General features: G+C 37.1%; 1 protein-coding gene across 4 annotated transcripts in view; it reads left to right on the plus strand.

The window, feature by feature from the left end:
- Window positions 1-22,320, plus strand: part of LOC126259473 (pyruvate dehydrogenase phosphatase regulatory subunit, mitochondrial) — a 161,555-nt gene that overhangs the window by 65,410 nt on the left and 73,825 nt on the right. For all 4 annotated transcript variants that reach the window (XM_049956309.1, XM_049956308.1, XM_049956306.1 and 1 more), the window contains 6 exons: window positions 774-949; window positions 12,264-12,412; window positions 13,522-13,729; window positions 15,089-15,178; window positions 15,534-15,713; window positions 15,950-16,150. In XM_049956309.1, the coding sequence (XP_049812266.1) occupies window positions 774-949; window positions 12,264-12,412; window positions 13,522-13,729; window positions 15,089-15,178; window positions 15,534-15,713; window positions 15,950-16,150 (1,004 nt within the window). The remainder of the gene's footprint in view (window positions 1-773; window positions 950-12,263; window positions 12,413-13,521; window positions 13,730-15,088; window positions 15,179-15,533; window positions 15,714-15,949; window positions 16,151-22,320) is intronic.

The raw sequence follows: 22,320 nt of genomic DNA on the forward strand, positions 1-22,320 counted from the left end.
AGAGAATGTAATAACTTTTGATGTGATTTACCACAACACTTTGGTGCACACACAATAGTTTTCGATTTGCAGGTACTGGTCGCATTTGAACATCTCATCATATAGTTGCTTCTTGTTCTGTCAATAGCGGCTCATTGCTTATATCATTTTTCAGCTGGTGGTATTTGGAATTTGAAATTTCTATAAGTAATGAGGCTGACTACATGTGGGAGAACGTGTGACTTGTTGCTATTCAGTCTGCCTTCAACAGTCTGAAATAGATACCTGAATGAATTCATTCTTCTCCTGTGGAAAAGTGGGTGGAATGATTTCCGTAATCCTAATTGGACAGCAGAATGAAAGCTGTGATAGAGTGAGATTCTTACTTGGATGGAAATACTATGGAACAGAAGAATCGTTGCCCTCCTTGTTTAATTTTTTTCTGTGACTGTGTTGGCTGTTCCACATCATGAAAGATCAAAAAAGCTGAGTGTTTATATCGGCATCTAATGAATCAATGTACACTCAGTGTTCAATTGGATTTCTTCTACTGTACACTTTAGAATGTATTTCTATCAATTACAGTTTGTTTCCAAATTTGTCACAAACACTCTACAGAAGTTTTTCAGTCATTCTTCTGCAGCAGTTATTATGCCGCAAATATGACTCAGTATAGCTATGAAGTCAAATTATAGTAAAGTAAGAGAATATTGATATTTAATACATTTTGTAATGATGTATTTTTTGCAGTGGATATTTTGTTGGAAATAATATAATGCTTACACCTTTTACAGACACTTGTGGACCTGTTCATGGGTACCAAAAAAGTAAAACAATCCCATTTCGGATAGCACGTACAGGAACATTTGTGAAGCCCCCTTGGTTTGATGTTGTTAGTGAAGAATATGCAGCTTGTCGGGAGGCTGTTGGTCTCAGTGATTATTCCTCTTTCACAAAAATTGATTTGTGGGTATGTAAATACTATTTAGACATTGAAAATAAAATTTTGAAATCAGTAAATAACTTAATTTCAAATTTCCAAGAGACTGAGAGGCTTTCAATAAGCAAAGAAATTTCTTATTTAATGTGCTGATTATTTAAATCTCATCATGAAAAACCTCAACAAAAATAACCAATTTTTGAAAAGTAATGTAATTGGATGGATAAAAAAAAATCTCCACATGAATCGACAGTAGGAGGGAGTGTTCTCCTGCCACCACCATGTGATGAAAACTGATTTTGAAAGCTTTCTTGGGATGATAGCTAACAGACACTCCTCAAATAAAACTTTACGCAATATTTCAGCAGCTTGATAAATACAACTAGTGAAAATGTGAAAACAATTTTTAAAAAATTGGCTAGATGTGGGTAGGACTCGCATTCTGTGGGTTCTGTACAAAGTTAATTTTGTATATAGATTGGTTATCCATCCCAAGAATCGAGAATCTTGATGATTTTTGCCTGTTATCAACACTGATACTGGCATAATATTGGTCTCATGATTTCCAAGACTTGTGAGAATGTTTTAATTTTACAGTTGAAGTCAGGTAACAAATGACAAAAGATTTTTTTTTTTCTGTAGCATAATTACAAATTAATAATTTTCAGATTTTTCCTTTACTTGTAATGTTAAACATTGCTTCCTGCCAAATTCCATGATTCTAGTCAACAAGAAGTACCTGGTATTGATGAGTGTATTTACGAGTATCAGAATATGTGACGTAGACAGACTTATCTTTTGATTGCATTAAGTTAGAGGATTACATTTTTTAGACTGCCGAGGGACACTTGACCTTAGTATTTGAAATAAATTTCAACATGATACCTTTACCCGACCACAAGAAAAAGGGTCCCTAACAGATGGACGGACAAACAGACAGGCAGTTGGAAAAGAAATGCAAAAATTTTTTCATGTGATATAATTACAGATTAACAGTTTTCAGACTTTTTTCTTTAGTTGTACTTTGAAGCCTTGCTTCTTCCAAAATCTCATGATTCCAGTTGTACAGGAAATACCCTATAGGTTTGATGAGTAGTTTTTTGAGTATGAAAATATGTGACATAAATGGCCACATTTTTTGTCTGCACTGGCTTGGAAACTTCAGTTTTGTATACCGCCAAGGAAACAGACCTTAGCATGTGCCATGAATTTCAAATGATATTTCTGCCCATTCCTGAGAAAAAGGGCTTTTAAAAGGCAGAGATACAGAAGGACTGCAAAGGGTTCCATTTTTGTCGATTGACGTGCAGAACCCTAAAAATGGATCCTTTAATGTAACTGACTGCCCAAAAAAGTGTCTATTAAAAAGATGAATGTTTAAATTATAGTCATAAATAAGACGGTTATGCTGCCAAAAGTTTGTATATGTTTTCACAATGAAACTGGTGGAAGTAAAAATGATGAAAAGAAGGAAAATTCCTGCAGATATATAGGGCTATTATAATTAAAGTATCTGTTTCCAAATGCTGTAAATAAAAGAACCACTGCTCATAATGGCAGCAAATTTGAATGGAATATTATCAAAGGAGGGGGAAATGTTATGGAAACAAAAATTCACAAAAATTTTAACACAAGATGGTGCTGAAAGTAGCAGAATATGCAAAGTAAAAGATGCGGGGTATATGGCTGTTCCACAGTTTGCACCAGAGATACTCTGCATGACTGTCTCACTGCAGAATCACACACTGCTGGGAAACCTTTACAAGAATGGTGACTTGCACCAGTAGCACTGCAGAACTTCTGGACACTGGAGGGCACAAAAAAATATTGGCCCAGTGTCTGCCAAGTGTCTGGAGAAAATGATTACAAAATTTGAAAAGACAGGTTCTTTTTAATTACTGTGTGGCAGAGGGAGGTAAACATTTGATCCCATGCCAGTAGAAGATGTAGCCACAGCTTTGCAGGAAGGGTTCAGCAGTGATGAGCAAACATGCAGGGAATTGCTTGAACTTTGCACATGCCTGTGAACATGGCACATAAAATTCTTTGAAACATCCTGCATTTCAGTCCATACAAAATTACCCATTTTCAGAAGCTACTTTATGCTGACCTGTTAGTAAAACAAATGTTTGCTCTAGAATTTCTTGCTTGCATGGAAGTGGGCAATGAATGACCATGGAACATGCTGTGGACAGATGAAGCCCATTTCCATTTCTAAAGAAAAGTCAATACACAGAATTTCAGAGTATGTGCAACAGAAAATCCACTCACACATCGACTGGTACCACTTCATTCTGCAAAGATAACTGTGTAGTGCAGGATGAAGGCATTGCTTATCATAGATCCACATTTTTTTAAGGGGATGTGTCTGCTGGTCCTGTTACCTGTATTGCCACGGGTAAGTGCTATGAGAGCCATTTGCACACCAATGTAATTCCAACCCTTCAACAGCATTGATTTGTGGATAGGATCATTTTTTTGCAAGACAGAGATCCTCCACACATTGCACAGCCATTGTAGCAGTCGCTGCAGACGCAGTTTGGAAATGCTAGAATTATCAGCCATCATTTCCTACATCTTGGCCATCCAGATCACGTGATCTTAATCCTTGTGACTTTTGGCTCTGGGACTATCTGGAAAATATGCTTGTGTTCAGTGCTCTGATTAGAAATGTAGCTGAACTGAAGGGCACATACTGCTACACATTCTGAACATGACCCCTGAGACACTCTGATCTGTTGTGGAACATGATATTTCTAGATTTCAACTTGTGGCAGAAAATGGTGGACAGCACACTGAATATGTCTTGTGCCCCTCTCACATCAATGAAAAACCCATGTCATTGTTGCTTTTAATGCAATTTTTGGCCTCAGGGCAATTAAAAATCAGTTTTTCCCATACAGTGTTATATGACATTATCATGGTGGATAGGCTTGCCTAATGAACAGTGTCACACCTGTTGAATGCAAAACTTGTGCAGTCATGCCCATTACAAAGTATGGTTGGTTTAATGTGCAACTCACACCATAGCTGCCATATTGCATTTCATCTGTCATTTCTGCCAAGTCCATTGACATTATGATGCTAATAGTACTATCTACTGGTAAAAGTTTTATCATATATTATTTGTTTTCTTAACATTTCCCACTTTTTTGATAATATTCCATTCAAATTTGACATCATTCTGAACAGTGGTTCTTTTTTTTACATTGTTTTGGAACTGGAACTTTATTTACAGTCACCCTGTAAATCAGATTCCTGTACGGATGCATGCAAATGAAACAAGTTAGCTACAAAAAGTCAGAGATTAATGTGGTCAACTGGCTTGCACAACAGCTATTCTTATTTTGATATAATGTTTTAATTGGTAATTATGTTACACTTCTCTCGTGTTGCTTTTAGTATTTTAAAAATTAGCTCCAGTTTCTTACTGGTAATCATCATGGCATATCTTTACACATTATAACAAGAATGGGTAGCTTTGAGGGATGAAGTAGTGAAGGCAGCAGAGGATCAAGTAGGTAAAAAGACGAGGTCTGGTAGAAATCCTTGAGTAACAGAAGATATATTGAATTTAATTGATGAAAGGAGAAAATATATTAAAATGCAGTAAATGAAGCAGGCAAAAGGAATACAAACGTCTCAAAAATGAGATCGACAGGAAGTGCAAAATGGCTAAGCAGGGATGGCTAGAGGACAAATGTAAGGATGTAGAGGCTTATCTCACTAGGGGTAAGATAGATACAGCCCACAGGAAAATTAAAGAGACCTTCAGAGAAAAGAGAACCACTTCTATGAATATCAAAAGTTCAGATGGAAACCCAGTTCCAAGCAAAGAAGGGAAAGCAGAAAGGTGGAAGGAGTATATAGAGGGTCTATACAAGGGCGATGTACTTGAGGACAATATTATGGAAATGGAAGAGGATGTAGATGAAGATGAAATGGGAGATATGATACTGCGTGAAGAGTTTGACAGAGCACTGAAAGACCTGAGCCAAAACAAGGCCCTGGGAGTAGACAACATTCCATTAGAACTACTGACAGCCTTGGGAGAGCCAGTCCTGACAAAACTCTACCATCTGGTGAGCAAGATGTATGAAACAGACGAAATACCCTCAGACTTCAAGAAGAATATAATAATTCCAATCCCAAAGAAAGCAGGTGTTGACAAATGTGAAAATTACCGAACTATCAGTTTAATAAGTCATGGCTGCAAAATACTAACGTGAATTCTTTACAGACGAATGGAAAACTAGTAGAAGCCGACATCGGGGAAGATCAGTTTGGATTCCGTAGAAATGTTGGAACACGTGAGGCAATACTGACCCTACGACTTATCTTAGAAGCCAGATTAAGGAAAGGCAAAACCTACGTTTCTAGCATTTGTAGACTTAGAGAAAGCTTTTGACAATGTTGACTGGAATACGCTCTTTCAAATTCTGAAGGTGGCAGTGGTAAATTACAGGGAGCGAAAGGCTATTTACAATTTGTACAGAAACCAGATGGCAGTTATAAGAGTCGAGGGGCATCAAAGGGAAGCAGCGGTTGGGAAGGGAGTGAGACAGGGTTGTAACCTGTCCCTGATGTTATTCAATCTGTATATTGAGCAAGCAGTGAAGGAAACAAAAGAAAAATTTGGAATAGGTATTAAAATCCATGAAGAAGAAATAAAAACTTTGAGGTTCGCCGATGACATTGTAATTCTGTGAGAGACAGCAAAGGACTTGGAAGAGCAGTTGAATGGAATGGATAGCATCTTGAAAGGAGGGTATAAGATGAACATCAACAAAAGCAAAACGAGGATAATGGAATGTAGTCGAATTACGTCGGGTGATGCTGAGGGAATTAGATTAGGAAATGAGACACTTAAAGTAGTAAAGGAGTTTTGCTATTTGGGAAGCAAAATAACTGATGATGGTCGAAGTAGAGAGGATATAAAATGTAGACTGGCAATGGCAGGGAAAGCATTTCTGAAGAAGAGAAATTTGTTAACATCGAGTATAGATTTAAGTGTCAGGAAGTCATTTCTGAAAGTATTTGTATGGAGTGTAGCCATGTATGGAAGTGAAACATGGACGATAAATAGTTTGGACAAGAAGAGAATAGAAGCTTTCGAAATGTGGTGCTACAGAAGAATGCTGAAGATTAGATGGGTAGATCACATAACTAATGAGGAAGTATTGAATAGGATTGGGGAGAAGAGTAGTTTGTGGCACAACTTGACCAGAAGAAGGGATCGGTTGGTAGGACATGTTCTGAGGCATCAAGGGATCACCAATTTAGTACTGGAGGGCAGCGTGGAGGGTAAAAATCGTAGAGGGAGACGAAGAGATGAATACACTAAGCAGCTTCAGAATGATGGAGGATGCAGTAGGTACTGGGAGATGAAAAAGCTTGCACAGGATAGGGTAACATGGAGAGCTGCATCAAACCAGTCTCTGGACTGAAGACCACAACAACAACAACAACAATATAACATAACTCATGACATGTTCTGCATCTGAATGCTTCTGGTAATAGGCTACTTGCACACCTAATTGGCTAAGAGCATCCATTCTCACCAGAGCAGTAATCATCTTACCCCAATTATTTCTAATTTTTACATTTGCTGCCTTTTATTTTACATTATTCTGAAAGAAAGAGCTCAATAGCAAATACGGTTACTGCTGAAAGGGGTAGTAGCAAAGTGAAACACTTCACTTTGGAGTGAGCCATGCCTCTGAAACAGCACTCTTTTAGCATCTTCTGTGTGTGAAATGGCAAGCTGCACTGCGCAGTTGAGGCCCCCTTTAATTGGCTGTGTAAGTGTTTCTGCAAAGGTCAAAGGCAGGCCAAGGTCAAAGGTAGGGCCAAGCTGAGGGAAGCATTGTGATGTTCAAGTCAATCGTCAGATTGATGGCTGATTTACCTTTTTCATCAAAACATAACAGCCTCATAAAATACCATTTATTTCTCTTATCACTGTAAGTGACTCAATTGGCAAATGATATGTTTTCTTTAGCAGGAAACTGGTGAAATCACTATAACTTTTTGAACACTGTGCCACAGCACTGGATCTAGAAATATACATGCTAGTGGCACTGACAGTATACATGCTGGTAGCAGAAAATATCTGGAGTTTCATCAAGCAGTTAGAGTTTTAATAAGATTATGTAGGCTTAACCAGAGACTTGATGTTTTTGTCTGTTAGTACTGAGAACAGTTTGTTACTGGTGTCCAAATTTGAGAATTTTTCGTACACTTTAGATCCCAGTGACTACTGAAAGTAATAGTGAACAGGTATTGACTTCTTATTTCTGAACTGAACTAGCTTCAGTGAATTACATGTAAAAGTGATGATAAACTATTTGTCTAATTAAGATGGTAAAATGAGCCTTAGAGAAGAGTCCTAGTGGCACTAGTGTTACTGTTTGCTTATTAATGACATGGTAGATAATAACTGCAGTAGCTTCAGATCATTTTCAAAGTCTGCAGTTATTTAAAGTAAAGTATTTTCTGATGCTGTTTCAATATATAGTGCAAAGCTCGGCATCACACCAGTAATGTAAGGCAGAATGTAGTTTCTAGTCAACCATTGATGTAGAGGAATGTACAGTTGTGCGTATCACTAAAAATATAGTGCCAATTAATTGAAATATCAGTGAGTCAAAATTCTGACATGTGACACAAATTAATATCTGGAATAAGAATGTGTGAGGTTACTTTAAGCAAATGGATTATCTTTAAATATTGTTCAGTTGTATTCATAGAACTCCAGAAGCTATGACCACAGTCTGTTCAAATAATGAAATACAAAGAGTGGATAATACTCAGTTTTCCAGATTGCTGTCAGTAACAACCTGAGTTGGGAATACAGTACCCTAGAAGTAATGAAGCACTGTAGCTCAACTGAAGGTGTCCACAATTAAAGCTCCAGTTTCAAAATGCTGTAGAAAGAGAACCACTACTCAGAAATATGTCAAATTTGAACAGCATATTAATGATGCATTGGGAAATGTCATGGAACAAAAAAATAATTATAAGAATATGCACACCATCAGATGCACTGCACATGGCTGTTTCTCAGATTGCTTCTGAGATGCCCAACATGACTGTCTCCTAGACAGATCGTGCACCATTCGTAAGAACTCCCGGACACTCGAGGGCATGAAAAAAGGCATTGATGCAATACCTGCTAAGGGTCTGGAGAAACTGATTACAAAATTTGATAAGACAGGTTCTTTTGAAATGCAGTGTGACAGAGGGAGGAAAGTAGTTGATCCGACATCTGTCGAAGGTGTGGCCACACCATTGCAGAGGAGTTGAGTGGTGGTGTGTATACGTGCAGTGCATGAGCAATTGGCTGAATGTTGGTCAGGGCTGCAAATGTTGGACATGGCTCCTGTGAAACTTCCTGCATTGCTATCCATACAAAATCATCCATTTTCAGTAATTTCTTTCTGCTGACCTGCCAGTAAGGCAAACATTTGCTCTAAAATTTCTTGCTCACATGGAAGTGGACAATGAATGGCCATGGAACATTCTGCAGACAGATAAAGCTCATTTCTGTCTCCAGGAACATGTCAATACAAACACACTTCAACTGATACCACTTCATTCTATAAAGATGATCATGTGGTGCAGGTTAATGGCATCTTTCATTGTAGGGCCTCATTTTTTTCGAGGAGATGAGTCCTGCACGTCCTGTTATCTGTACCATCAGTGGTAAATGCGATGATGGTACTCCTTTGCACATTGCACAACCAGTAAAGTGCTGCTGCAGAGGCATTTCATAAATGCTAGATTATCAGCCATCATTTTCCTACAGTCTGGCAATCCAAATCACTTGATCTTAATCTGTGTGGCTTCTGGCTGTGGGGTTATCTAAAAGACGTTATGTTCAGTGCACCAGTTTTGAACACAGCTGAATTGAAGGCACACATTGTGTTGTTGTTGTTGTTGTTGTTGTTGTTGTTGTTGTTGTTGTGGTCTTCAGTCCTGAGACTGGTTTGATGCAGCTCTCCATGCTAATCTATCCTGTGCAAGCTTCATCATCTCCCAATACGTACTGCATTGTGTAATAAACTCCAAATGTGACACCCTCCAGTACACTCCAGCGTGTTGTGGAACATGCTATTTCTCGATTTCAACTTGTGGAAGAAAACGGTGGCCATTGTATTGAACATGTCTTTCGTCATTCTTGCAAAAATTAGAAACCAATGTCATTTTGCTTTTTATGAAGTTTTTTCCCAGAAAAATTAAAAACTGACACCATTTCACTTTTTATGCGGTTTCTGGCCACAAAACAATTCGAAACCAATTTCTCCCATCTAATATGGTGCGACCTTGCAGTGATAGATGAGCTTGCCTAACTATTATGGACACCCTGTACATTTACAATATGCATGATTATAATTTTAGCAAATTTAAAACTGAAGAAGTCAGTTTATTCTACATATTTCCATTAACTAATGAATAATATAATTTTTTGGTTGGGGGAGAGGGGGGAGGGAGGAAAATAACTTACAGGGATTAAGTTCTATAAAAACTTACTACTCCCAGAACGTTTGTTACCACCTGTGGGGGACGTCATCAGTGATTAAACAGTGGCAGTAGAAAGCTACAGAGGCCTTGAATTTATAGGAATGAAATGTTACTGAATTATATTCTGCATTGACATGATCCCTCAGTCCATAAATTTTAGCAGAAGTAAATACCAGCTGTGAAACCTTCATTGTATTATTACATGGCTAAAAGTTTCAGACTGAAAAAGCGTCTTGAGAGATTTTTATGTGGTATTAGTTCTAATACATGCAACAGAGACCTCTTCTGAAATTTGTGTTATGACAACTATTTCACAATACATACATTAATTTTAGTGTTTTATCTATCCTAAGAATCCATAATCATATATAATGAAATAATAAGCAACCAGTTGCAGAAAAGAAATTTAATTTCTTTTCCAGTTTTGAGCATTTAATACCCTTCTTCAGGTAAAGAACTTAAATTTCTTTTATGCAACTGGTTGCTTAACATACGGTTATATACATTAATGTCCTTTTTTGTTACCAATACTTCTCTTTCCTCAAAAAGTAGTACAAAGTGTGATTATAATAATACTAGGAACAAAAAAAATATCTGAAAAGACTACATGAATTAAACATTAGTGTAATTAAACATTAGTATAGAAAGGAGTAAAACATGGGTAAACATGTATTCAGCTACCTGCCAGAGCATATTAGATATCATGTGGGAGTTCAAAAATTAATTAAAGAATATTCTACAGGCCAGCTCCTACTCCACTGAAAATTATCTTTACAGGATCACCTAGAATTAATGCATTAGATTATGCATGGTGCTCTAAAATACTCTTTACAAAGTTCTAGAACTTGTAGAGCAGACTGAGAAGACAATCTTTGAACTGGAACTTACATCTGGAAATCCACCATTTCCATCCTACAGCCATCTGACAACATGTTTGCTAGTTAGGTATGCAATGGGGTAGCCATTGTGGGATCGGTGGGTGATAACATCAGATCAGCTAATGTCATCTGATGTCTGTCTTACCTCTCTGACCTAGTTCAAGCCTCATTCATTTGTTTGTGAGTGTTAGAGCAATGTGACAGCTTCCGCTCACTTTTCACATCATGTTCAGGAACATCTGGACCATCAATTTGGACACAGATTGGTAGGACAAGGTGATCCAGTCTCATGGCCTCCATGGCCACAGGGTATGACTCCATTGGAATTTTTCCTCTGGGGTCAAATGAACATTTTGGTTTATAAGACTCCTGTAGAGACAAAAGAAGATCAGGTGGCATGAGTTGTGGTCAATGTGAGACAGTTGGAGATTCATCGGGTATGGTACTGTGTCTGTACCCCATCATTCATAGGTACAATGTGTGCACTGACCTTGGTGGTTGCCAGCTTACTTGTAGTGGATCAGAATAACAGTGTTTATGAAAACTGATGCAGTTTCCTATTTGTTTCTTTGGTAATCAGTGAGTGGAATTGTAAAACAAATAAAGTACTGGTCCATATCTAATAAATTACTTGTGAAAGTGGTCACATTACCAACACATTTTCAAATGGTTGTACCACAGAAATGGTTCATTTCCAGACCAGGGCTCCAATTCAAAATATCATCTACTCAGACCCCTCTACAAACCCTGGAAGTTTGTAAGGGGAATTTTAGAGCACCCTGTGTGTAAGTATATTAACAATTATGCAAAGGATAGTTTGCTACTTACAGCACATATGACATATTTCATTGTTTTTGTCTGCAACTCAACACGTCATCTTTATGGTGAGTAGTCATTTTTGTGGTGAGCAGCAATATATTTTTTCACAACTGTTCATATTCCAACCTGAACTTTTCATTGTACCATTAATATTAGCCCTGTAATACCATAAAGTTAAGCTATTTCATTGTATTACGCAATAAAATGTACACCATTGACTTGTTTCTACAACACAGCTCACTCCAATCCTCCATGAAATATGATTTACATAATACATAATTTAGTGTTCACACTTGTGGATAATGAAAGGAGAGAGTTCCCGTGTATAAGAAGGATCTAACAGATTGCTTTATCAGAGGGATTACTTACAAAACACACACATACACACACACTTTAATTAGATACTGCTTCCATTTATGATATACATATGAGCTTGACCTGACAAAGAGTTGCCAGTCATTGAAAAATATCGGAATAAATAATAACTTTATAGAAAAGTTGAAAAACCTGACTTGGCAGACATATGAACAAAGATGCCAAGTATCACTCAACAGTCTGCTTACAAAATATCAATACCATGTTCTCAGTGAGAAAGTCAGCAAAATCATTCAGCTTTCTACACATTTTTTGTACCAGCTGTTAAGATTAGAATACTTAAAATGGGCTTATCAACTTACAAACAATTGTTCTCTCTACAGTCTGCACGTAAGTGAAAAGAAGAACCATTAATCAGTATATGGTAAGATCTAAAGTATTCACTGCCATAAACTTGGTGACTGTTTTCCAAGTATACAGGTAAACGATAGACAAATAACTGTGTTATGATTGTTAATGTCTAATTCACTTTCATGTGAAATTTGAAAACTAAGCAAAACAGCTGCTGATTTCAAAATTACCTGTCCTTAATTCGTAATTTTATCTGTAAAATAAAGTCAGTCTCCCATGTTAGGTAGGACCGTTGGGATCTTCTGGTATCACTTATTTTAAAAGAGGCACAATAATTATGTTGTTGAATTATTACACTCCTGTATAAAATACGTACTTATGTTTTTAAAAGGTTCGTATGTTTAATTCAGATTCACATTTTTCACAGTGTGTCTTACAAGATTCCTTTTGTATTGCAGTCCAAAGGAACAGAGGTGGTGGATGCTTTACAGTATTTGTGTTCAAATGATGTGGACATTTCTATTGGTGGCATTATTCACACTGGGATGCAGAATCAACGTGGAGGCTATGAAAATGATTGCAGCTTAGCAAGACTGGCTGAGAATCAGTAAGTGGACCACAAAATCCCACACCAAAGAAAAACTGTGCCCCAGGCTTTTAAACAATTAGCTAGGTTGAAATAAATTCACTGAATGTGAATAACTTTGTGTCAGCTGTTTTATGTACGGATGGTCTACCTGTTGCTGACATTTGAAAATTTGTGCCGGGCTAGGACTTGGACCAGGATTTCCCATTTATCACAAGCCTTGCCATTAGGCTATCAGTGCATGCCTCCTGGACTGATCCAGACTTCTGTATGTCACATTGTCTGCATCTTTGTACCGTAGTCTCTTAGTTGTTACTCACATTCAGTGAATTTATTTCAGTCTAATTTCAGATGGCTGTCAGTCATCATCAGTGTTAAAAAAAAGCATTTTTTGTAACAAATGTATTTACTAGGATATATAGGGTCATGTACAGGTATTGTGTAGACAATAAAATTTTTTTTGATTAAAACAGGGATGATAATCTGCTCAGACTTCCATTCATTCTCAGTGGCAGAAAAGATCTTTGTGATATTTCTCTTTGAGTAACAAACAGCTACAGAATTATTTCCACAGAGATTTTCAGGAAATAAATTCAATAAGGCTTCATGGGGGAAAACTGCTTTTAAAAAAACGGAAAAGAAAGTATTAGGGAAGAACTGCTTTTGCTGTTTAATTTTGTGTTTTGGTAGTTGTTTAAGCAGTCATTTTAATGAAATAGAATGTTTGTCATTGACTGTAATGCTCTTCTTTTCATGTCCTATAACCCTTCCCCTTCTCCCATTTCTCCTGAAATTTGTCTATGTCCTTATGCGACACAGACATGTGAATTATGTATTCACATCTTACTAAGAAAGTGTTAATGGTGAAAGCTGCTGCAACTGCTACAAATTAAATTTACAATCTTGACCACATGTGAAAAAATTGAAACAAAGTTGTCTTTCATCTGTGCAGTGGGATATTAAGACAGTGGTTATATTAAACAAAACTTGTTAATTAACATAATGAATGTAAGTTTAAAGACGCAATGCTTATAAAAAAAGAATTGTTTTGCCATGTAAGTATGCATTTTATTTTCATTCGGTTCCAGTCACAAGAATTTAAAAATATGTATATACTTTTAAATTTGTAGTTACATGATGATTGCTCCGACAATCCAACAAACTAGATGCAAGTCTTGGATAAAACGACACCTGCCCTCTGACGGTTCTGTTATGATGTCTGATGTTACATCAATGTACACTGCAATCTGTATAATGGGACCTTTCACCAAACAACTGCTTTCTCTACTAACAGATTCTGATCTAAACCCTAAGTCATTCCCCTTCTTCACATTCAAGGTAAGTGCACATTACAATGTAGTTATGCTGTACAGATCTTAGTTTTAAAGGAAGTTTATTTGGCATTTCATAAGTTGCATTCCATTTCCATTAGCCACATGTGTGGTGCCTAAAGGAGGACTGATCACCGTATTCTTCCTAAAAATGAGAATACAGATTGAAACACAGTTAATTGAAATTATGCATTTACTCCTAGGAAAAGAATAAGAAGTAATATTTTGAAGAATGTTGGCAAAACTTGATTATGTTACATTCATTGCTATATCTAAATTTTCTGGTCAGGTCTCATATCATTAGATGGTTAAACTAAAGCAAAAAATTTAACTTTACATTTAGTGATATTCTCGTAGAGAATGTTGAATGTCGTCTGGTGTTTTACAGTCTTTATTTGGAAATAGAAGTTAGTGATATTTTTTATGTTTTCAAATCTGGAAATAAAAAAACAACCAGTAACTCAAACTTTTCTGCATAAATGCTAACAAATAACTAAAAGTTATGCATATGCTGTGTGCTATCAGAACACTGATTTATTAAAGCTGACTTGTAAATCAGGTACTGAGACAGAAATTTTTTTGTGTATGTTAGGAAAATACAGCTAACTCAAATGAATTTTTACTTTTTGGTAGATTGTAAGCTACAATGACCATTTGTATTGAGTTGAAAGTATAAGTTGCATGGGTTCGAACCCAGATCCTTGTTATTTGTGCACAGTGCGCCACCAACTGTGCTGTTCAAGCATGCTTCACACATAAAATCAAAGCTTCCAGTTCCACTGCCTCACACATAAAATCAAAGCTTGAAGTTGCCACTATTTTCTGAACTTGGTGACTTATTTGTTTAAGACTCTTTTCAGTTGCTTCTGTGTGCAAGGGATGCCTATTTTTATGTCCTCCATGCGGGAGGCAGTACAACAGTCAAATGATGGTGTTCGTATGATCCTCCTGTGCGAATGATTTCTTAAATGTGACACTTAAAACTTCTATTTTGTTCTTGCTTTCTTCTATTGCCATCTCAGACTAGTCGATGAGTGACTGGACAGAAGCCTTTGACCAAAGGGACCATGGCATCAATATTGGTCTAATTACTGGGCATAAAGAGGCATTTAAGCAGTTATTCTTCTGTGCTCCATATGTGTCACCTAATATGTGTTTTGTGTTACAGTGCTAAGCATCCCTGTGATGCATTCCACAGTAGTTTGCAGTGCGTGTTTGTAGATGTAGATGAGCTATCGTTATCTCCTAATAATGCAACATTGGTGGAAATGAAAAACTTTACTGAATTGTTTTTATTGATAGTGGCTGTTTCAATTTCAAAGAATATGCTTGTTCATTGTTCATTAATTAGCATCTTTCCCCACAGGAACTTGATGTTGGGCTGGCAAATGGTATTCGAGCAATGAACTTGACACATACTGGAGAACTTGGTTATGTGCTTTACATACCAAATGAGGTAATGTATATTAGTTATTCATGACTCATAGAGAAGGTTGTCTTAAGTGGTCTAAAGTGGTCTGGATAAATATGATATAACTCATTCCGCACCATGTGTTGATTAGTAGGAAAACATATTAAACAAATAAATTCTCTTTGGGAGGACTATTACAATTGTTCATGCTATTCTTCTTTTAGCTTTTAACATTTACTAAATTCTGCCTTCAATAACACCAAGACTCTTGAGTATCTCAAGCAAATGATATTAAACCGGTAAATATGTAAACAGTTGTGACCACTGTCTAATTTTTGTTTTTATTTTAAGTTTCTTTTCTTTTTATTAACACTGTACTGTTTGTATTATTTTTCAACAGTATGCTCTGCATGTTTATACAAGACTGATGGAAGTTGGTAAAGAATTTGGAATAAAACATGCTGGATATTATGCAATGAGAGCTATCCGAGTAGAAAGATTTTATGCATTTTGGGGGCAAGATCTGGACACAACTACAACTCCACTAGAATGTGGTCGCTCTTGGCGTGTTAAGTTTAATGTGAGTTTTTTATTTTGTTTATCTTCTGAATCTGTATTTCTTTTTCGTATCCAGTTGCATATATGCAAAAAGCACACTCAAATCTACTTCAAAAATTAAGCTACACCGTGAAAAGTATCAAGTCTTGAGTATGATACTGACACCAATTTTGTTTTGATTCAAGTCAGAAATGTTAGTCAGGTGATTGTAATGGAGTTATAATTTAAAGCTTATAATCAATTTTTTCTAATTAACAGAAAGACCTGGATTTCATAGGCCGAGATGCTCTTTTAAAACAAAGAGAAGAAGGAGTAAAGCGAATGTATGTGCAGTTGCTCTTGCAAGACCATGACCATGAAGTTGATTACTGGCCTTGGGGAGGGGAGCCAATTCTTAGAAATGGTCGCTATGTCGGTGCAACTACAACTACAGGTTATGGCTTTACCTTCAAGAAACAGGTCAGTATGATACACAGCGATTGTCCAGGAACTGATTTCTGAATGCACCTGTATTCTGTGCAAGAGAGCAGAGTAAAATGCATCAGAACATCACATGTGATGTGAAATTAAAATTAATTATGCCCTATTGACAACATTTTTCTTTCTTAAGGCCAATTATTACTTATTTTTGGGTATTGCTCACATTAAACACAATTAAATGCAAACTCAATTTGATGGCTATTCATTTACATCAGAAAATGCTTATTTATTGTTTAAATCAGTTGGCTTATTTGCATGTTCACTGTATCTCACTATACCAGTGAATGTATTTCTTTATTTACAAAATCAAAGTAATTTTCTCAGTTCATATATTGTTTTATACTGAAGTTTACATGACCAGCTTGTACTGATGTTTTGTACCTTGCACATAAATATAAAACTTTTGCACAGTCAAACACCAGGAGGATAAGTCATGTGAAAGAGAGAAGATATTGAAGTCCACTTTTGTAGTGCTAGTGGCTAACAGAGGATCAATGCTTCCAAAAATGATCTCCAGTGCTTAAAGAAAAATGTCCAGAGCATTTTACAATATTCAGATGACCCTGAGACTTACAAGATGCTCATTATTTGGGTCAACCATACTCATCAGGCACTTTTAAGAGATTGTTGATGAAATACAGGAACTAACAGAGTATAATTTGTCATGTATTTATCCATTAACCACTTAACTTAATAGAGTAGAATATTTAAATACGTATTTCGATAGTTACAGATAAACAACAAGATATCCTGCAATATAGTACTAAATGCTTTATCTGAAAACTACTTAGAACAGGTAGTTCAGAAGTGCACCAATGATGGAAATATAATATTAGATCTAATGACAAGAAATACACCTGACCCCTTACCAAACTTTAGAGGGTAACTAAAATGAACAAAGGTGTGCATGGTCTGTAAAGTAGACAGAGACAGGAATGTGAATAATTTAGCTTTGGGCAGGACCATGTAGATAAACTTCACCTCAAGTTTAAAAGACTAGTTAATCAAGCCTCTGACAACTTCTGTAGCAGAGTATAGCTGAAAAGACTTCTACAAAATGTGAAAAAATTCTTGCCATGTGGTAAGACTGACAGTGGAACCAAAGTTAATGTCCAGACATTCATGGATACACAGGAACCAAAATTCAGAGTAGGAAATGTGTTGTTATGCCTCTCTTGCCCTGTAGTTGTCTTTCTGTTGTTTTAAAGTATCGTGCCTCCTATTAAGCAGAAAGTCACACATTTGCAAACCATCTCTCACACTGTTTGCTTTGTGTACTTGTGTGTGCAAATTTCTGAGTAATGACAGAGACACAGTACTCTACAACCACAACAAAACTATAGGGCAATAGAAACTTACCAACACAAACACAGTCATCACATGCAGTAGTAATGTAAACACCCAAAGCTCTTAAAAATGGGAATAGACTCCTGAAACGCATCATACTAAGTGTGAAAAAACATAAGTGATGCAGTATGTTGTCATTTAAATAATTAAATGCAAATATTGAACTTTTCAAACATTCTTTTAAAAAGAAAGATCCAGCAGTATCAACTCAGTTTAATTCTTGCACCACTGCAAATCTGAGTAATACAGATATTAGGAAGTGAGCCACAAAACTACCACTCAGTATCGTTGACATCCCTCTGTTGTAGAATCTTAGAAAATAATCTTGAGTTCAAACGTAATGAGGTGTCTCGGAGAAACTGACCTCCTCTCTGCCAACCAGCATGGAGTCTGTAAACATCATCTTGCAAAACCCAAATTGCACTTTTTTTATATCCATGAATCAAGCAGATACACACAGGGCTTCTTCACTTCTAAAAAATTTGACTTTGTACCACACCAACACTTATTAATGAAAGTGCCATCATAGGGAGTATCAAGCAAAATTTGTGACTGTATTGAGGATTTCTTGATAGGGAGGATGCAGCATGTTAACTTGGATGGATAGCCATTGACAGATGTAGGAACTTCAGGAATGCTCCTGGGAACTGTGTTTGGGTGCTCCTCTAATGTTCTATATGAAATTAATAGCAACTTAATACTTTTTGCAGATGATACAGTTAGCTTTAGTTAAGTATTAACCAAAAAATATAGAGAAATGTATAACTATGCACTTCACAAAATGCAAAACCATAGTTTCCTATAAATACAATATCAGTATGTTGCAGCTGGAATTGGTCAGTTCATTCAAATACATACAGAGGTGGGCCAAAATAGGGGAACATGTGAGAAACACATGCTTGAACATAAATGCAGATGCTAGCCAAGTCTGCAGGCTGCATTTGACCATGAACGGCACTTGTGTAGTGTTCTCAACATGTTGCATGTGTCAATCATGGTCAGAAAAGAGTTCTGTGTAGCTGTGTGTGCTCTATGTCAGAGCTAAGTGAATTTGAGCATGGGCAAATTGTTTGTGTTCGTATGGTGGGTGGTTTCATAACTGAAGAAGCTGAAGTGTTTCATGTTTCAACAGGTACCATTTCAAGGAAAGGGGGGAACATAATCCCTAAGTCATAACATGGACGAATGTGGGTGTGTGTGTTTCGGGGTCATTACAGACAATCATTGAAAAAGATTGTGAAGAAACAGAAGAGGGCAAAGGCTGCAAAAGTCATTATAGAACTGAATGTTGCACTCGTGAATTGTGTCAGCATCAAAACAACATGAAACAAGCTCCATAAGGTGGGAATCGCAGGGCAAGTTAGAATTCCAAAACCACACGTTGGTAATGCAAATTACTGTGTCAGGAAAACATGGTGTCGAAGCCTAAAAGCTTGACTATGGAGCAATGGAAGAAAGTCTTTCATTCGAACGAGTCTTGTTTCAGACTTTTTCCAACTTCTGGAGCTGGCGGCCGAGGAGTGAAATATAGTGGGTGTTTAGTGATGATTTGGGCAGCTATACTGTAGTATTTGTGGTGTGCAGTTAGGACTGCAGTATTTTACAAATCATGGGCAAGACTACAACAAAACCAATTACTTATTATTAGTGTAACATGAGGTTTCATTTGATCACTGCCTCTCCTGGCTAAAGATAGTTATCCTGTTAAAGAAATCTCCACATAGGAACGTGTACCAATGTTGTCTGTCATGCAGTGTATATGGCACTAAATTTTTTCACAAGAGTGATCTCACACAATTTAGCAAACTATTACACAAGATGGAAACACTTTTCCTTAAACAAAATGAACCATTTTTACACACAATACCACACATGCACAACGCTAATGTATTCCTTCCTGTCAAAAAATATTTCCTAAAAGTTCTTACACAATAATAAGGGTTTATACATTAGCAGAGAACAATTTAGTCACGTAAGATGCTGTTTGGACCATATTTAAAGGTTGCTGTTTGGACCATATTTAAAGGTTATTCATAATCTAAGTCGAATTTATGATTTCTGAGAGGGTTCTGGGCCACCAATACACAATTATTATTGCGAAAATTGGCCATCAAGATTCATGTGTCCTTAGTAGTTTGATTTAAAACTGCTGCTGCAATATTTCACTAAGACGGTGGCTAACATAAGACAATCATTTATCGAATCTGGTTCAGGCATTGTTTGACTCTCAGCAAATAATATATATTAAATCTTTTCTATACTGTAACTATATGCATTAACATTTAAAATTATTTCTCCATGTTAATCACTCATTATTCAGCATTTTACCAACAATCCGCGCTGTAGATAAATAGCGCTAGAGTGGGCGTCATGTAACTTGGCGGGTGAGGACTGGATGCGCAGTAGCAAGGAAGTCACGTGACCTGCCGACCAATAGGAGTCAGTCAGCCGTAGTGAGCGTCTGACTTAATGTCGTTCTGTGCGGAGCAAGTTTACAGCTGGTTTTAGCATTGTGTGTGGTGCTTTTTCAGAAGTTACTGCAAGGCATTGTGGTAATGAGTGGCAACAGCAAATATCACCCAGTATTACACAGGCAGGCTAGAGAAATAATATTTTGCGTGTATCAGTTCTATAGATGGGAGCTGGAAGCGGCAGCCACAGCTGACAGAAAAGCGTCGCCCAGTGTTGCCAAGTGCCAAGAACGAACAGCTGAGGTGTGTTGTATTGGCTTGAGAACTGTAGAATGGATCGCCAGTGAAGCCAAAACATCTACTGAAGAGAACGAATCACCTATTTTTAAATCACCTGGTAAGTTGCTGAAATCGAAAGAAATTCGTAAGTGAGCTCGACGATTTCAGCAAGAACGTGTTACGGCACGCAAAATATTCGACATGTATAGCCAAGGTGAATATCCTACGGCAGGTACATTATGTTCCTACATGAAACAAGCCGAACGTTTCAAAGGCAGTAATACTATCATGCCCAGAATATTAAGGGAGATGGGCTTTAAATACAGAAAGAGCAATGACGGAAGAAAACTGCTCTTAGAGAGAAGTGATACTGTAGTAGCAAGAACTGTGTTCTTGAGAGAAATGCACGAGATAAAACAAGCTGGAAAATCACGTATTTATTATCTCGATGAAGCATATGTTCACCAGAACCATTCAAGACCAATGTGCTGGAAAACAAGTGACGATGTTGGTGGCCTGCAGGTTCCTGTGAGAAAAGGGAGACACCTTATTGTGCTTCACACTGGTTCTGCAGAGACAGAGAGTAAATTAATATTTAAAGCATGGAAGATGAAGAAATCAGGTGACTATGACTCTGAAATGACCTATGCTGTCTTCAAGTGGTGGTTTGTGCAACAGCTACTTCCATACATGGCAGAGAATTCTGGTATTGTCATGGACAAGGCAAGTGTGCACTCTGTACAGGTGAATAAGGCTTCTACTTCAAATACCAGGAAGGATGAAATAATTTCATGGTTGGTGTATAATGGAATTCCTCACACAGTGTCACAGACCAGGGCAGAGTTACTCATGCTTATAAATGCATACAAGACTAAATACTGCACTTACGAGATAGATGAACTGGCAAGACAGCATGATCACCAAGTAATCAGGTTACCACCATATCACTGTCACTACAATCCTATTGAGCTGGTATGGACGCAAGTTAAAGCCCACATCTCAGAAAGAAATAGCAACTTCTGAACTGCTGATGTGGAAAGACTCATACATGAAGCAGTGAACAACGTAAACATATCTGCATGGGCAAACTGCGTCAGACATTCGGAAACACTCCAGGAAGAAGATTTTAAAAAGGAAATCGACAGACTCGGTGATGAAGCCTTTCATAATTAATCTTCACGATTCAGATTCGTCTTTATCATATAGCAAGGATGAAGACAGATTTTTTGGGATACCTGTGACAGTATTGCAATGCTGTGGTAAGCATTTAAACATATATCATAAGCCCACATTATGTAACTTGAGTCTAGGTTTGCCTGGCCGATAAAGTAATTATAAAAAGATTTTAGTTTCTTATGTCGGGTGATGCTGAGGGTATTAGATTAGGAAATGAGACACTTAAAGTAGTAAAATAGTTTTGCTATTTGGGGAGCAAAATAACTGATGATGGTTGAAGTAGAGAGGATATAAAATGTAGACTGGCAATGGGAAGGAAAGCGTTTCTGAAGAAGAGAAATTTGTTAACATCGAGTATAGATTTAAGTGTCAGGAAGTCGTTTCTGAAAGTATTTGTATGGAGTGTAGCCATGTATGGAAGTGAAACATGGACGATAAATAGTTTAGACAAGAAGAGAATAGAAGCTTTCGAAATGTGGTGCTACAGAATAATGCTGAAGATTAGATGGGTAGATCACATAACTAATGAGAAGGTGTTGAATAGGATTGGGGACAAGAGAAGTTTGTGGCACAACTTGACTAGAAGAAGGGATCGGTTGGTAGGGCATGTTCTGAGGCATCAAGGGATCACCCATTTGGTACTGGAGGGAAGCGTGGCGGGTAAAAATTGTAGAGGGAGACCAAGAGATGAATACACCAAGCAGATTCAGAAGGATGTAGGTTGCAGTAGGTACTGGGAGATGAAGAAGCTTGCACAGGATAGAGTAGTATGGAGAGCTTGCATCAAACCAGTCTCAGGACTGAAGGCCACAACAACAACAACAACAATGCAGTTTAGATGTGGACTTTGTTTAAGGCTTGTCTTCAGTAATTAAACTTGTTGATTTTCTTATTGAATTATCTGTCAAAATTTGTAAAATTTTGTTTGTATTTATG

Source organism: Schistocerca nitens, chromosome 5, assembly GCF_023898315.1.
Source record: "Schistocerca nitens isolate TAMUIC-IGC-003100 chromosome 5, iqSchNite1.1, whole genome shotgun sequence".
In the NCBI taxonomy this organism is placed as follows: Eukaryota; Metazoa; Arthropoda; class Insecta; order Orthoptera; family Acrididae; genus Schistocerca; species Schistocerca nitens.